Genomic DNA, 16,385 nt, shown 5'->3' with positions numbered 1-16,385 from the left:
ATAATGACTATTGTGCCATTGAACACTAGACCTTATTCCTTGTAACTCTATTTTTATACCCATTAACCTCCATCTCCCCAGCCCCCCAGCAGCTGGTAACCACCATTCTACACTCTACCTCCATGAGATCAGTTTTTTTAGCTCTCACATCTGAGTGAGAAAACAATATCTATCTTTCTGTGCCTGGCTTGTTTCACTTAACATAATGACCTCCAGTTCCATTCATGTTGCTGCAAAGGACAGGATTTCATTCTTTTTGTGAATATTTCATTGTATAATATACACAATTTGTAATATTTCATTGTATAATATATACAACATTTTATTTGTCCATTCATTTGTTGATGGACACGTAGGTTGATTCCATGTCTTCGCTCTTGTGAATAGTGCTGTGATAAAATATTTAGAGCATGCAGTATCTCTTCAATATACTGATTTTCTTTCTTTTGGATATATACCCAGCAGTGGGATTGCTGGATCATGTGGTGGATCTATTATGAGCAATCTTCATACTGTCTTCCATAGTGGCTGTACTAAATAATTTACATTCCCACCAGCAGTGAACTAGTATCCTCTTTCTCTGTATCCTCACCAGCATCTGTTATTTTGTCTTTTTAATAATAGCCATTTTAACTGGGATGAGATGATTTCTCATTATGGTTTTGATTTGCATTTGCCTTATGATTACTGATGTTGAGATGTTTTTCATATGCCTGTTGGCCATTTGTATGTCTTCTTTGGACAAATGTCTATTCAGATCATTTGCCCATTTTTAAATCAGGTTTTTTTTCTATTGAGTTGTTTGAATTGCTGGTATATTCTGCTTATAAATCCCTTGTTGGATGGATAGTTTCCACATATTTTCTCCCATTCTATAAGCTGTCTCTTCACTCTCTTGTTTCCTTTGCTTCGTAGAGCTTTTTGGCTTGATATAATCCTATTTGTCGATTTTTGCTTTTGTTGCCTGTGATTTTGACATCTTACACAAAACATCTTTGCCCAGAGCAATGTCCTGAAGGATTTTCCCAATATTTTCTTCTAGTAGTTTTATGGTTTTAGGTCTTATACTTAAGCCTTTAATCCATTTAAATTTGATTTTTGTATGTGGTGAGAGAGAGGGGCCTAGTGTTATTTTTCTGCACATGGATACCCAGTTTTCCCAGCACCATTTATTGAAGAACCTGTCCTTTCCCCCACTGAATATTCTTGACTCCATTATTGAAAACCAGTTGGCTGTGAATATGTGGATTTATTTCTGAGTTCTTTATTTTCTTCCACTGGTCTGTGTATCTGTTTTTATGCTGGTATCATGCTGTTGTGGGTACTATAGCTTTGTAGCATATTTTGAAGTAAGGTGATATGATGCCTCCAGTTTTGTTCTTTTTGCTCAGAAATGCTTTGGTTGGCTGAGTACAGCAGCTCATGCCTATAATCCCAGTACTTTGGGAGGCCGAGGCTGGCGGATCACCTGAGGTCAGGAATTCGAGACCAGTCTGGCCAACATGGCAAAACCCTGTCTCTAATAAAAATACAAAAATTAGCTATGTGCAGTGGTGGGTGCCTGTAATCCTAGCTACTTGGGAGGCTGGGGCAGGAGAATCTCTTGAACCTGGGGAGAAGGAGGCTGCAGTGAGCCAAGATTGCACCACTACACTCTACCCTGGGCAAACAGAGCGAGACTCTGTCTCAAAAAAAAAAAAAAAAAAAAAGGAAATGCTTTGGCTATTTGAGGTCTTCTGTGGTTCCATACAAATTTTAGGATTGTTTTTTCTATTTCTGTGAAGAATGTCATTGGTGTAGAGATTACAATGAATCTGTAGGTAGCTTTGGTAGTATGGTTTTTTTCACAATATTAATTATTGCAGTCCACAAACGTGGTGTCTCTTTCCATTTTTTTGTGACCTCTTCAATTTCTTACATCAGTGTTTTATAGTTTTCCTTGTAAAGAGGGCTTTCACCTCCTTGGTTAAATTTATTCCTACGGTGGTTTTTGGAAGTTTTTAAAAAATCTGTCGAGAATGGGATTGCTTTCTTGATTTCTTCTTCTGCTAGTTCGTTGCTCTTATATAGAAATGCTTCTGATTTTTGTGTGTTGATTTTGTATCCTGCAACTTTACTGAGTTTGTCAGTTCTTAGTTTTTTGGTGGCGCTTTTAGGGTTTTCTGTATATAAGATTATATCAACTGCAAATAGGGACACGTTGACTTCGTCCTTTCAGTTCGGATGCCCTTTATTTCTTTCTTTTGCCTAGTTGCTCTGGTCAAATATGTTGATAACTTGTTGATGCTGTCCTCTAATCCTCGCAGCATCTGTGTTCATGAAACCCTTTGTTGTATTCCAATGTTGATAGCATTATTCACAATAAACAAAATGTGGAAACAACCCAAATATCTATCAGTGGATGAATGGGTAAACAAAATATGGTATGTATGTGTGTGTGTGTGTGTGTGTGTGTGTGTGTGTGTAAAATAAAATGTTATTCAGCATTAAAAAGGAATGAAATTTTGATACATGCGACAACACAAGTGAACCTTGAAAACATGCTAAGTGAAATAAGCTAGTTGCAAGAGGACAAATATTGAATGATTCCACTTAACATGAAATATCTAGAGTACACAGATTCTTAGAGACAGAAAGTGGATTGGAGGTTACCAGCAGCTAGGGGGAGTGGGAAATAGGGAATTACTGCTTCATGGTTATTAAAGAGTTTCCCTTTGGGGTGAAGAAAAAGCTTTCAAAGTAGGTAGTGATATTGGTTGCACAAAATTGTGAATGTAATTATTGCCACTGATTTGTACACTTAAAAATAGTTAAAGTGATTTTATGTTATATCTTACTACAATAAAAAAAAGTCTTTAAAAATCACAGCAAGATGTTTTTGTAGATATAGACAAGCTTATTCTGAAATTTATATGAAAGGGCAAAAGTTCTAGAATAGCTATAACAATTTAGAAAAAGAAGAATAAAATGGGAAGAATCAACCTACCCAATGTTAAGGCTTACTATTTAGGTACAGTAATCAAGACATTGTTTCAGGTGGAGGGGTAGACACACAGATCAATGGGATAGGCTGATCTATAGATCCCAGAAATAGAATCACATAAATATGTCCAACTGATTAGGATTTGATTTTGTTTTTGGTGTTTTTTTGAGACAGGGTCTCACTATGATGTCCAGGCTGGTCTTGACTCCTGGGCTCAAGTAACCCTCTCACCTCAGCCTCCTGAGTAGCTGGGATTACAGGTACACACCACCACACTAGTTCCAGCTGATTTTTTTTTTTTTTTTGAGACAGGGTCTCACTTTGTCGCCCAGGCAGAGTGCAGTGGTGCAGTCACAGCACACTGCAGCCTCAACCTCCCTGGCTCAAGTGATCCTCCTGCCTCAGCCTCCCAAGTAGCTGGGACTACAGGCGCATACCACCATGCCTGGCTAATTCTTTTTTTTTTTTTTTTGGTAGAGATGGAATCTCCCTATGTTGCCTAGACTGGTCTCAAACTTCTGGGCTCAAGTGATCCTCCCGCCTTGGCCTCCCAAAGTGCTAAGATTACAGACATAAGCCGTTGTGCCCAGCCCCCAGCTGATTTTTGACAAAAGCACTGCAAAGGCAATTCAATGAAGAAAGGACAGCCTTTTAACAAATAGTGCTAGAGCAGTTGGACAACCATAGGCAAACAAAGGAATCTCTAAATCTCACATCTTATATAAAAACTCAATATTGATCACAGATCTAAATATAAAACATAAAACTATAAAACTTTTAGAAAAAAATATAGGAGAAAATCTTTGAATCCCAAAATGAAACAAAAGGTTTTTAGACTCGATACTAAAAACATGATTCATAAAAGGAAAACTTGATAAACTGGACCACATAAAACCAAAAGTTTTTGCTCTGTAAAAACCCTGTTATGAAGATGAAAAGACAAGCTATGGACTGGGAGAAAATATTTGCAAACCATATTTCTGGGAAAGCACTTGAATCTAGAATATAAGAACTCTCAAAACTCAATAGTAAACTAACAAACAGTTCAGTTAGAAAATGGGCAAAAGACATGAATAGACATTTAACCAAAGAGGATATACATATGGCAAATAATGACATAAAAGATGATCGGCATCAATAACCATTAGAGAGGCCGGGCGTGGTGGTTCACGCCTGAAATCCCAGCACTTTGGGAAGCCAAGGCAGGCAGATCACCACTTGAGGTCAGGAGTTCAAGACTAGCCTAGCCAACATGGCAAAACCCCATCTCTACTAAAAATACAAAAATTAGCCAGGCATGGTGGCACATGCCTATAGTCCCAGCTACTCAGGATGCTGAGGCAGGAGAATCGTTTGAACCTGGGAAGCAGAGGTTACAGTGAGCTGAGATCGTGCTACTGCACTCCAGCCTGGGCGACGGAATGAGACTGCCTCTCAAAATAAAAATAAAATAACCGTTAGAGAAATGCAAATTGAAAGCACAATGAGATAACACTACACACCTATCAAAATGACTAAAATTAAAAATAGTAATAACACCAAATGTTGGAGAGAGTGGGGAAAGATTGGATCACTCATACATTGTTGATGGGAGTATAAGATGGTACAGTCACTCTGGAAAATACTTTGTCTGTTTCTTAAAAAACTAATGTTATACTTATCATGTAACCCAGCAGTTGCATTCCTAGACATTTATCCTAGAGAAATGAAAACCAGTGTTCTCACAAATATCTGTACACCCGTGTTTATAGCGCTTGAAAGCAATATTTAACAATTTTATTTATAATAGCCCAAAAGTGGAAACAAGCCAAATATTCCTCAACAAATGAATAATGATGCTTAAATAAATGATGCTACATACACACCATGGCCTAATACCCAGCAACAAAAAGAAATGAACTATTGATATACAGAAACACAACAACTTTGATAAATCCCAAGCAAATTTTGCTGATTGAAAAAGAAAATCTTAGAAATTTATATACTGCATGATTGCGTTTATATGACATTTGAAAATGAATATTTTAGATCTTGTATACCTATGCACATATTGAATATGTATCCTGAAGCTTCAAATTTCTCTGACTTCTTAGGACTCTGATCTCTAGACCCTGTTCTAAAGAAGCTTATCTGATTAGGTCAGGCCTACCCACACAGGAGGAGGGAAGATACAGAGTGTGCCCATCAAGAGGTGGAAATCTTGGGGGCATTCTTAGAATTCTCCCTGCCATAGGCTGCATTTGGAATAGAACTTGCAGGGGTTTCAGTTGTTCCTCCGATCCGAAAGAGGTTGAGCTCTAGGTTCCAGTCAGTATAATTTCAGTTTGGCAACATCTCCTGACACTATTAAGATATAGATTATATATATTTGTTAGGTTATTTTCATGTAAAACACTTGATTAGGGTTCTAGTAAATAAAATTTATTTACTCATTTTAAGTTGAGATTATTTTTGTACTGACATACCTCTCCATATTCTCAATCTAATTGAACATCATGCTTTGTTGCTTATAGCTGAAAAATGATTAATACTTTTTAGATTCTTAGTGAAAATCTTGACTTATGCTGCTAACACTTTTCCCAGTCTGTGCCTATAAGCAGGCTTTTGTGCTAGAGATAGCCATACTTGATGCCAATGCCGAGTTCTAGTTTTTTTCCTCCCAGTTCCCTATTGCTCCACCCTCTGAAAGTCACCGAAATGGTTTTAGAGCTTTCATTTTAGAGGGAGCTCTTCCCCACACTTACTTCTAAGAAGTAATAATTTTAAGTTTCATAATCAAGGAGATGTTGATTTTCTTCCTGGTTTTTTGGTGCTCCTTATCTGTTCTGGATCACTAACTTAAATTAAGGTCCACTTATGAATGTTGCATTCAGGAGCACTTGTGAAAATAAACGATGGCATGCCCACCATTTAGTTTGCCAAGCTTTCCTTGAAAACGCAGGTAAGTTCTATTGCAAACCTGTCTTTTTGCTGTTTGGTACAAATGACTGCACTATTCACTGTGACTAGACCCGTGTCACCATGTGTTCTCAGTCCTCGCACGAGAGCCTGGTTGACACTGGTTCTCTCTGCTTTGGGGACCGTATCTGGCTGGGCACTATGTGGAGGGCTGAGCTCGTGTCTTCCTGGGTAAATACATCATGTTCGCAACAAGGGCTGCATGTTTCTTTATTGCTGTTTTTTCCCCAGAGACTTAGCTTTTCTAGGTGTGTAGCATGGCTCTTAAATACACACATTTAGCAACTGTGCAAATTCAGTAAAAATGGAGAGACTTATTTAAGGAAGAGAGTAGGAAAATGTCTAAATAGTGTAGTGTAGGCCATTCAGTTCAATTTCAGTATGGCTTTCAATGCAGGCAAAGCCGTTTTGACTTTGATTCTCATTTTTTAAATGCTATTTTAAAAATTGAGGTTCTCATTTTTTTAAAGCAAAGTAACTGAGGAAATCTAATTCTCTACTTGGAAATTTGTGTAAGCATTGGGGCTTTAAAAATGATAATACTAAACTCAAGTTCCTTCACTCTGAACCAATCCCAGGATTCTTTTCCATAATTAGGAACAGATCAAAACCTATAACTGCTGAGGGAATTTGAAACTGACTATAAAAATCTTTGTAGATGCAGCTAAAAAACAAACAAACAAAACCCACAGACTGAAAAGTCCTGTTTCTGGGAGGGTGGCGGGTGTGTTGGGGCTGGTTGTGCCTGTTTTTTGATCAGGGGTTGTTCCTGTGGGTGAGCACCCTTCCCTCTGCCCCGGCTCTCTGAAAGCTATCCTAGTTCTCCCCAGTAAGCCAGGGCTCAGCCGGCTTCAGCTATGTCCGTAGTTTGGGGGGGTGGGGGGTAGGTATTCAAGATAGAATATGGATGGGCAGAAAGTGTGTGAGGTGGGAAGGTGGGATGGTGAGGCTCTGGCTTGTTCCTGACTGCAACAGAGGTTGTTACTGTAATGTGGAGCTAATATAGAAGCTGTCTGCGTGCTGGGTGTTTCATCTACTGTTTTATGTAAGAGGCCAGTGTTCACAAGTAAAGGCAACACAGAATTGGTATTGAGAACTGGGCATTCATTTAGATTTTAGAGTTCTGTTTATGGGTGCTAACAGGATCGCTATACTGAGCAAGGGATGTGTGAAACTTTTGTTCACTTGGATGTGCTTTTTTTCTTATAACAGCTTTATTGAGACATAATTTACATACCATACAGTTCACTCATTTAAAGTACACAATTCAGTGGTTTTCAGTATATTCACAGAATTGTGCAGCCACCCGTCACCACAGTCAATTTTAGAATATTTTCATCACTTCCAGAAGAAGCCCCTTAGCAATCAGTCCCCATTCCTCCCTCTTCTGACAACCCCCAGTCTGTATTTCCTGTCTCTATGGATTTGCCTATTCTGGATATTTTATATAAACTGAGTCACATGATATGCTCTCACTTAGCATAATGTTTTCAAGGTTCACCCGTGTTTAGTATGTTTCAGTACTTATTCCTTGTCATAGCCGAATAATCTTCCTTATATGTATGTACCACATTTTGTTTATCCATTTTTCTATCGATGGATACTTGGATGGTTTTCACTCTTTGGCTATTAAGAATAGTGTCAGATATACTTTTAATGTTTATATTTATTGTATAATAACAATGCATATCCATACCTCCTGGTGTTAGTTATCTGTATCTTAAGAGTTTTAAGAATTATAAAGTCATACTGTAATTCTAGCACTTAGGGAGGCTGAGGCGGGCAGATCGCTTTAGCTCAGGAGTTGAGACCAGGCCTGGGCAACATGGTAAAACCCTGTCTCTACTAAAATACAAAAAATTAGCTGGGCGTGAAGTGTTCCTGTAGTCCCAGCTACTCGCAAGGCTGAGGCACGAGAATCACTTGAATCCAGGAGGCAGATGTTGCAGTGAGCCAAGATTGCACCACTGTACTCCAGCCTGGGCGACAGAGCGAGACTCCTGTCTCCAAAAAAAAAAAAAAAAAATTTTTCTTTATGATGAAACCCACAAGGCTGTACAAGAACCTTAAATATAGTTTGAAACAAAGAAAGACACATGCTTTAAGTACAGTTTAATTCTTTTTTTTTTCTTTTTTTTGGAGACAGAGTCTCGCTCTGTCACCCAGGCTGGAGTACAGTGGTGCAATCTTGGCTCACTGCAACATCTGCCTCCTGGGTTCAAGTGATTCTCGTGCCTCAGCCTTGTGAGCAGCTGGGACTACAGGAACACTGCACCACGCCCAGCTAATTTTTTGTATTTTAGTAGAGACAGGGTTTTACCATGTTGCCCCCATCATTCTCAGCAAACTATCGCAAGGACAAAAAACTAAACACCGCATGTTCTCATTCATAGGTGCAAATTGGACAATGAGGACACATGGACTCAGGAAGGGGAACATCACACACCGGAGCCTGTTGTGGAGTGGGGGGAGGGGGAAGGGATAGCATTAGGAGATATACCTGATGTTAAATGACAAGTTAATGGGTGCAGCACACCAACATAGCACACGTATACATATGTAACAAACCTGCACGTTGTGCACATGTACCCTAAAACTTAAAGTATAATTAAAAAAAAAAAAAGAAAAATGTATTATTCCTTCATCTCGAAAGTCCCCTCTCCTGCTTTTCAGCTTTGGCTTTAGTTGTCTCTTGTCAGCTCTTTAATGCTATTGTTCCCTTGGGTTTCATCTGGACTCTTTTTCCCTGGGTAATCTCATCCACACCATCTGGGAACATTGCCTGTGGCTGGACGGGTAAATCTTTGTCTCTAGCAGACTTCTCCCCTGTGATCTCCAGAGCCGGGAACCCACTAGACTTCCTTAAAATTCATTCAGCCAGCAGACTTTCTGGCCCGGAGCAGCAGCTGTGAGTGGACAGCAGGCACCTCCGTTAGGAGCTCAGTGTTGGAGGTGTGCCCATGCATTCCTGGGAGCCGTGAGAGGGGAGGGGAGTGCCCTGTGTCACCTGAATCCAAGTTAAGAGAGACCACACCAGAGCTGATTCCTAAGGAGCATGGGGGCGGGGGGAAGGGGGTGTTCGTGGTGGGGAAAGGGAATGACCAGCCCTTTCAGGAACTACCAGGAGTTTAGCAGAGCTGGTGACAGTGCTGTGAGCAAGAAGGTGGAGAGCTGGGGAGGGCCATTATGAAGAGACTGGAGATTGTGGGCTGTGAACTGGAGTCCTGATGTGACTGGGAATCGTTGAGATGTTTTAAGCCGAAAAGTCACCGACGATCAGTGTTTAAAAAGACCCCACTGGCAGCAGTTGGGAGTGTGGTTTGGAAGGAGCCAGGCCTAAGTCGGGGAGTCCAGGTGGAATTCTTGTGTAGAAACCCAGGGAAGGAGACCATCTGACGACACACATCCCATAGCAACTTCCTTTCCTCCTCTGCACCTCCACAGCGGAGTGTCTGTTTTCACCATACGAAGATTCCTTAATGGCAAGGATCGTATTTTATCCCTCAGTGTCCTCAGTGTCATGTGCTAATCGGTTGGAGACACTCCCTAAATGTATGCCAGATGAGTATATAGTTGTTAGTACAAGGGCTTTACGGTAGGTATCAGAACTTTTTCTTTTTTACAACTTTTATAACGTTTATAAAGGAGCCAACACCTTTTTCTGATATTGTCAGAACAATTGCTGACCAGTGCTATGGGCTGGCTGAGGTTGGCAACCAAGAATCTGTTATCTCAGTCTACGCGGTGTGGAGTTTGAAGATTGGATTGTTCTTGGTTAGATTTTGTCCAGAGAGTTAGCAGATAGAAGAAAAGGGAGGGCTGAGGACATAAACATCCAAATTTTACAAAGAAGAAAGTTCAGTGCTCCTGTCTATATTGAAATAGTTAAGAGGGAAATGATTGGAGGTCTGGGGTATGCTTCAAAATAATATGATCATAGGGAAAGTAAGTGTAGTGTGGATGAAACAAGGTTGGCCTTGAGCTGATAATTTACTAAAGCAGGATGATGAGCACGTGAGGTTCATTATAGTGCTCTTTCTAATTTTTAAAAAGTTTAAGATTTTCCAAAATGAAAAAGAAGCTGGGCATGGTAGCTCATCCCTGTAATCCCAGCACTTTGAGAGCCTGAGATGGAAGGATCACTTGAACCCAGGAGTTCGAGACCAGCCTGGGCAATATAGTGAGACCCCCATCCCTACTAAAAAAGAAAAAAATTACACAATGAAAAGAATTATACAGGTGGTAGAAGAAGAAATAAAGGTATGAGTATATGATTTGGCCTCCTAAAGACAGCTACAGGAGCATGCCTCTGCAGGGCGGGCCTGCAGCATAGTGCACCCTGGAGCTGAAGTTCTGTTCACCTTTACAGGAAGTACACAGCATTGTACGGGGGTTTTACCAGTTACCAGTGGGCAGTCTCTAGAACACTCAGGGGTCGGGGCAAAACTCCCTCTCCCTCATACCAGCCCACCTGTCTTGGTGAGAATGGAAAACGGAGCTTCCCAGCAAGCCTCCTGCCTTCACCCTCATGCACAGGTGCATCAGGGTCTGAGGGCTCCTCCCTGTGGGGCCTGGGAAGCTGCCCTTCAGTGGGCTATGGCTGCATTATCTTCTGATCTTGTAGCTGTGTGTGGGTAACAAGCACATCGTCTCCCCATATCCCAGAGAGTTATGTCCATTTCCTGTCTGTGGTGGCATCTTTCCATCACTGTCATCCTGAGGATAATGGCACAGGAACTAACAGAGGCACTAAGAGCAGTGATATATACTGGAGGGAGGGGCGGGGCTGATGACCAAAATCACCTTCTGTTTCAGTAAGAAGTTGGTTAAAGTGATGCCTAAAATGGATAGATCAGGAAATAACAATAAAAACATTAATGATAAAAAGGCAACTCCCAGAAGAACTGAAAAGTAACCTAGTTCAAGGTGGGGGCCCCTGGAGAGAAGCCTTCAGAAGAGCAGAGGAAGAGCAGGGAACATTGCTTTTCATGACTTGCCTTTCAGTACCTTTTGATATTTCAGCTAATTATGTAGTTCTCTAATGATTTCTAAATTGTTAATGAGTGTGGTAGAATAGGAATTCTGGAGAATGGTAAAAAGGAATTGCTAGGAGAAAATTAGGGAAAGAAAGCACAGAGCAATATTGAGGTGGGAGGTTGGGAGCAGACAGATGGTGAGTGTTCGTTTGCATGGCAGGAATGAGTGGCTGAATGGTATTAACTGGCCGTGGGGCTCTGACCAGAGCTTGGGTATACAGTTTCTGTGCCAGCACAAACCAGCATTAGGTGCGTGGTGTGTGAGGCCAGGTGATGGTCATGTGGATCTGGTCCAGAGCTGTGGTCTTGAAATAGAGTTCCATGTATGAACTTTGGTGGTGGTTGTTTTGTTTCGTTTTTTAAGAAAAAAGAAAGAGTTGTTTTATGTCACAGCAAAACTCAAGGAGGTGACAGCACAAGACCCAGGTTAGAATATACTCAGCCAGGGCTCACAGAATCTTCCATCCTTTGCAAAGCCAAGGCCTGAGTAGAAAGGCTGTTGGCTTACGGGGCTAAGCTCTTATGGAGGAATCAGTCCTCTTCTGGCTTCCGGCTTTGCAGTGTCCAGAAAGGAAAGATCGGCATGGTCAGACCAGGAGCCCCGTGGCAGCCATGGGCACTTAGGCTCTCTCTGGTTCTGATGTGAGAGGTGGACATTCATGAGGTCTTCAGTGTCTGCAGACACTGGCCTCAAGGAGAGTAGAGGAGCACATGGGCTCCTTCTGGGCTGGGCTCTCACCCTTGGTGGAGCCACTGGTCCCAGGGGGCCATGGGAGCCTGCAGAGATTCTGCCCAGTACATACATCCCTTGTGTTTTCTCAGAGCCTGACAGGTGCTGCCTTGAAGCGGAAAGACTTCACCTCTCAGGGTGGCCAGCTGTCCTTTCTCTTCCTCTCCCTGTCTTGCGTGCTCGTGATAATGGATAGACAGACATCTCCATGGTAGAAATAATGCAGCCCTTTCTGCCAGTCCATGGTTCCACAGCATATGGTCAGTAGACTTAGATGAGTGCTACATAAAGTGTAATTAGTTCTGCACCACAGTGTCTTACCTTCTGAAAAGGAAACTCTGGTATTGACTTAGAAATGCCAGTTTTATCCTTCCGACCAGAACCCAAGTCCTGAATGAGGCCAGAGGCAAATGAGAGGTCCTTTCTTCTCTCTTTTCAAATCTACTGTATTAAACAGTGATTTTTCCTAGTCATTCAGTATTCATTCATTCATCCATTTATTCAAGCTTTTGAGTACATTCTTTGTGGATGGCACATAGTAGATGCAAAAATACAATCATTTTTAAAATGGAAAGCATTTGTTGTGTGGTAGTGGAATATAAGCAATGCCATGCTTCCATATTTTTATGGTAATCTTGGACTCAGGTTCTACCCACCATACTTAATTAGAAATTCATTCTCAGCCTCTGTTTTGGCAGAGACCCATTCTCTTCCCTCAGGAACATACAGAAACCTCAGGGCTGAACTGAGCTCAGAGGTTGGGGAAGGCCCCCTGGTCTGATCTTCAGTCACTGACTGCTGCGCCCGATTCCCTGGCCCCTCATTCTTGAGGGCAGCATCCTCTTGTGTGTCACAGGCTTGGACATAGAATGACACTTAAGCACCAGAGCCTCCCTAGCCTGCCACAAGGACACCCTACATTCCGAGGCACTTTCAGAATGCGAAACCTCCCCTCCATTCCCTCCCTTTCCCTGCCTCCGGGTTTGGGCCCTGCCTCTCCTTTTGTTTCAAAGCACTGTCCTCTCTTCCTCTACCCTTATCATTCCCCATCTCCCTCCCACTCCCCAAAAGAGCCAAACTAATTATGGGGCTTTAACCTTCCAAGTAAAGGCGAGGATTTTTTTTTTCAATGCAGTTCCTGAAATGCTAAAGAAGTTGTCCAGGGAAAGGAGCACAGGAGGAGTTTTGTTTTGTTTTGTTTTGTTTTGTTTTGTTTTGTTTTGTTTTGTTTTGTTTTGAGACAGTCTCGCTCTGTCGCCCAGGCTGGAGTGCAGTGGTGCGATCTTGGCTTACCGCAACCTCTCCACCTCCTGGGTTTGAGCAATTCTTGTGCCTCAGCCCCCCAAGTAGCTGGGATCACAGGTGCACACCACCATGCCAGCTAATTTTTGTATTTTTAGTAGAAACGGGGTTTTGCCGTGTTGGCCAGGCTGGTTTCGACCTCCTGGCCTCAAGTGATCCACCCACCTCAGCCTCCCAAAGTACTGGGATTACAGGCATGAGCCACTGCATCCAGCCTGATGTTTAAATAATTTCTTCAGAGTTTCCTGAAGTGTGGCCTATGGAGACTAGCATCAGAATCACTTTAGGAGCTTAAAGATGTAGAGATAGGGATAGGGCCTGAGATTCTGACTTTTTTGTAAGCTATCCAGAGTTTGAGAGCCATGGCCTAGTTCTTGGAATATAAAAGTGTATCTGCTCTTGTATGGGAGGTAGGGAGTTACTTCATTCATTCATTCTTCTACAACAGTAATTTAAAAGTTAGGAGTTGGTATCTTCATAGACAGAAGAATACAGGAATCCTCTTCTCAGGATGTCTGTCTGTACACAGCCATGGTATATGGTAGACCAAGTTTGTCCAATCCATGGCCCGTGGGCTACATGCAGCCCGGGACGGCTTTGAATGCAGCCCAACACAATTCATAAACTTTGTTAAAACATGAGATTTTTTTTAAATTTTTTTTAAGCTCATCAGCACTATTGTTAGTGTTCATGTATTTTATGTGTGGCCAAAGACAATTCTTCCAGTGTGGCCTAGGGAAGCCAAAAGATTGGACACCCCTATATAGACCGTAATTATCACATGCCCTGAGAAGGAAGCACATCAATGGTGAGGGAGCGTAGAGGAGAGCCTGCCAGAGTTTCCAGTGGGGCCAGGGGTGCTTAAAAAGGGAGGCAGTGATGTGCTGAGCCAGGAAGGACAGGGAGGACCCCCATGCACACAGGCAGGGAGGCTCTCTGGTGACCATCTGCTGTCAGGTACAGTAGTACAGTAGTATAGTGAGCAGAAGCACTTTTGGCTGAAGTGCAACATTAGTGATTGAGGAAGTGCAGGTCCATAATATCTTACCCCAAACCCTGGGGTTCACTGAGCTTCCGAGTTCAGAGTTTTTCAGAATTGATGAACACATCCAGAAGGCCCATGGGGCAGATACACCTTAGACATATTGATGAAAGTGGAGTTGGAATTGGGTTGTGGAAGTAGTAGGACGTGAATTCTAGGTTTCTTGGAGTGTGGAGTATGGTGTCTACTATTTGGAAACAGAGAAGAATGACATTATTAGTTTTATTTATAAAATAGAATTTCTTCTTTGTATTAAAATAGATTTTTATATAGGAAATTTTCATTACCTTCAGTATCAGAAAGGCCCCCAAATCTGTTTCACCATTTCCATAATAAATTGTGAAAGAAAGATTTGATTGGGATATTGTCTTTAAAAATGAAACCAAAAAGTATGGGAAAATACTTTAATTTTAGAGTTAACCAAATTTATAGTTACAATCATGAAGCAGGTATGGTGCTGCTTCATGAGCCAAGTTCATAAAAGAAAAAAAAATCAGATCTTACTGAGTTCTGTGAGACAGATCATTATTTTTCTTATTAACATATTCATTTATTCAGCAAATGTTTATTAAGTGCCAATTAATGTATCAGTGGCTGCTTTAGGCACTGGAGATATATGGTCAGTGGGATAAGGGGAGGTCTCTGTCTTCAATCCTCACAGATCTTATTTTCCATAAGTAAGTGTACAGATACGGGCTATGAATTAAATAGAGCAAGATAAAGAGATGGGGGTGTGGCTTCAGTTGTGCACACGGTGCCCAGAAATCTGATAGCTCCATCATGGAGTCCTTCACTTGAGACTTCACAGCAGGATGTAAAAAGCAACAGCCAGGAAACTCCTCAGTTTTCCCAAAGTCCTCCCTTAATCTCGTTCAGAGAATTATGAAACACTTCCTATGCCTTCATCCTTTATCCCTTCTTCAGTTGATAACTAAAGGGCTAAATCTGCCAAGTCTTCCTTTGCCAGTGGTTTTGTGTGAGCAGTTCTCCAACAGCGCCTCCACTAAAATCCTGTCTTTTGCAAGATTGATTTTACAGTTGGTTGGCATTGTATGACAGTCTGTGAGTAGGGACAGCCCAATTTATGCTTGTTAATCAAGTTTATGCTTTTTACATTGAGTAATTTTTAATTACCTAGTGTAATTTTTAATAGCACTCCCCTTCATTTTCAGAAGTGTTCAGTTTGAACAATAAGTTCGTCATCTTATCAGTCAAAGATTGACCAACAAAGACTGACAGCAGTGGGCGGAGTATTCAGTAGGGTTAGATGTTTCTAAGTGGTCAGTGCTTTCATAAACATTTTCACGTTATGACCATTGCCTCCTCACACAATCTTGTAACTATGGAGACTTAGATGATAAAGATTCAACTAAGAGGATCCCTTTAAAGTCTTGGGTACCAGCCATACTGGCAGCTGTTTTATATGAGGTTCTTTATGATTATAATTTGGACATGAACATGGAGTGGTCCTGCTTCAGCAAGAAATCAGGCTAATAACCATTAGCATCCAGTGTGGGGAAAGGCGGGGGCTGCTCTGAGGAGTGTTGTGTGGCACAGGGCACATGAACACCAGATAGGTCCTCAGACAGTGCCCTTAGCATCCAGTGGTTTTTGGCATCTAGCAGGGAGTAAAAGTATCTCATAGATTCTTTAAGTGTAAACACTGAGGACACACTTAACGTTTTAAAAGATTGAAATCCAGACAGGGCTGGGGTGGACTCTAATCTGTTTCCTTCTCTCTCTTTATGTGTTATAACTTGGATTCTTCATTCCCCAAGATGACCTTGTTTATATAATTCTCCAATCTTATTTAAAACTTTTATATGAGGACCATGGCTCATACTCCACAGCTTTCCTTCTCTCAAGGAGCTGGGACTGGTTATTGTGATAAATGAAGGAAAAGAAAAGAAAGTGGGTTTCTGTTTATTGTATGAAATTGATGTAACTTTGTATTTCTGATGATAAATGGTAGCCAGAGGGAGGACACAAAAACTTCAAATTCCAAGCCCAATAATATGTTATGGCCTGAATAGTGTTGGAACTTATTTATTTATGGAATGTCAAAAAGAAAATAGGGCCATCAAAAAAGCAAACAGTGGAAGTCTATTTTCTGGCCCCTGTGAGTCTGGCTCTAAAAACAGTGCAAGGGGTTGGGGTTTGGTGGGACTAGGAAAGCAGATGCTCGTCATTTACCTTCCTGTGTTTGTCATGAGAATTGTCTGTACTGAGATTGTCACCTTGGTCAGTAATTGTTTCGTTTATAGTACCATTGTCTCTCCAAAGAGGGCTGAGTTCCCTAAAAAAAAGCAGGCAATGTACCACAACGTCTGGCTA

General features: G+C 41.4%; 1 protein-coding gene across 3 annotated transcripts in view; it reads left to right on the top strand.

Annotated features, from left to right (window-relative positions):
- ATRN (attractin) overlaps window positions 1–16,385 on the top strand; it is a 171,224-nt gene that overhangs the window by 127,479 nt on the left and 27,360 nt on the right. The window contains exon 25 of one of the 3 annotated variants that reach the window (XM_054467961.2): window positions 8,335–15,962. The exons of the other annotated variants lie outside the window; for them this stretch is intronic. Coding sequence (XP_054323936.1) covers window positions 8,335–8,352 — 18 coding nt within the window. The 3' untranslated portion in view covers window positions 8,353–15,962. Of the gene's footprint in view, window positions 1–8,334; window positions 15,963–16,385 lie in introns of those variants that run through there. 3 annotated transcript variants of the gene reach the window in all.

This window comes from Pongo pygmaeus, chromosome 21, assembly GCF_028885625.2.
Source record: "Pongo pygmaeus isolate AG05252 chromosome 21, NHGRI_mPonPyg2-v2.0_pri, whole genome shotgun sequence".
NCBI classification, from domain to species: domain Eukaryota; kingdom Metazoa; phylum Chordata; class Mammalia; order Primates; family Hominidae; genus Pongo; species Pongo pygmaeus.
The sequence above is the reverse complement of the archived record's forward strand: the minus strand, read 5'-3'. Positions and strand labels throughout refer to the sequence as shown.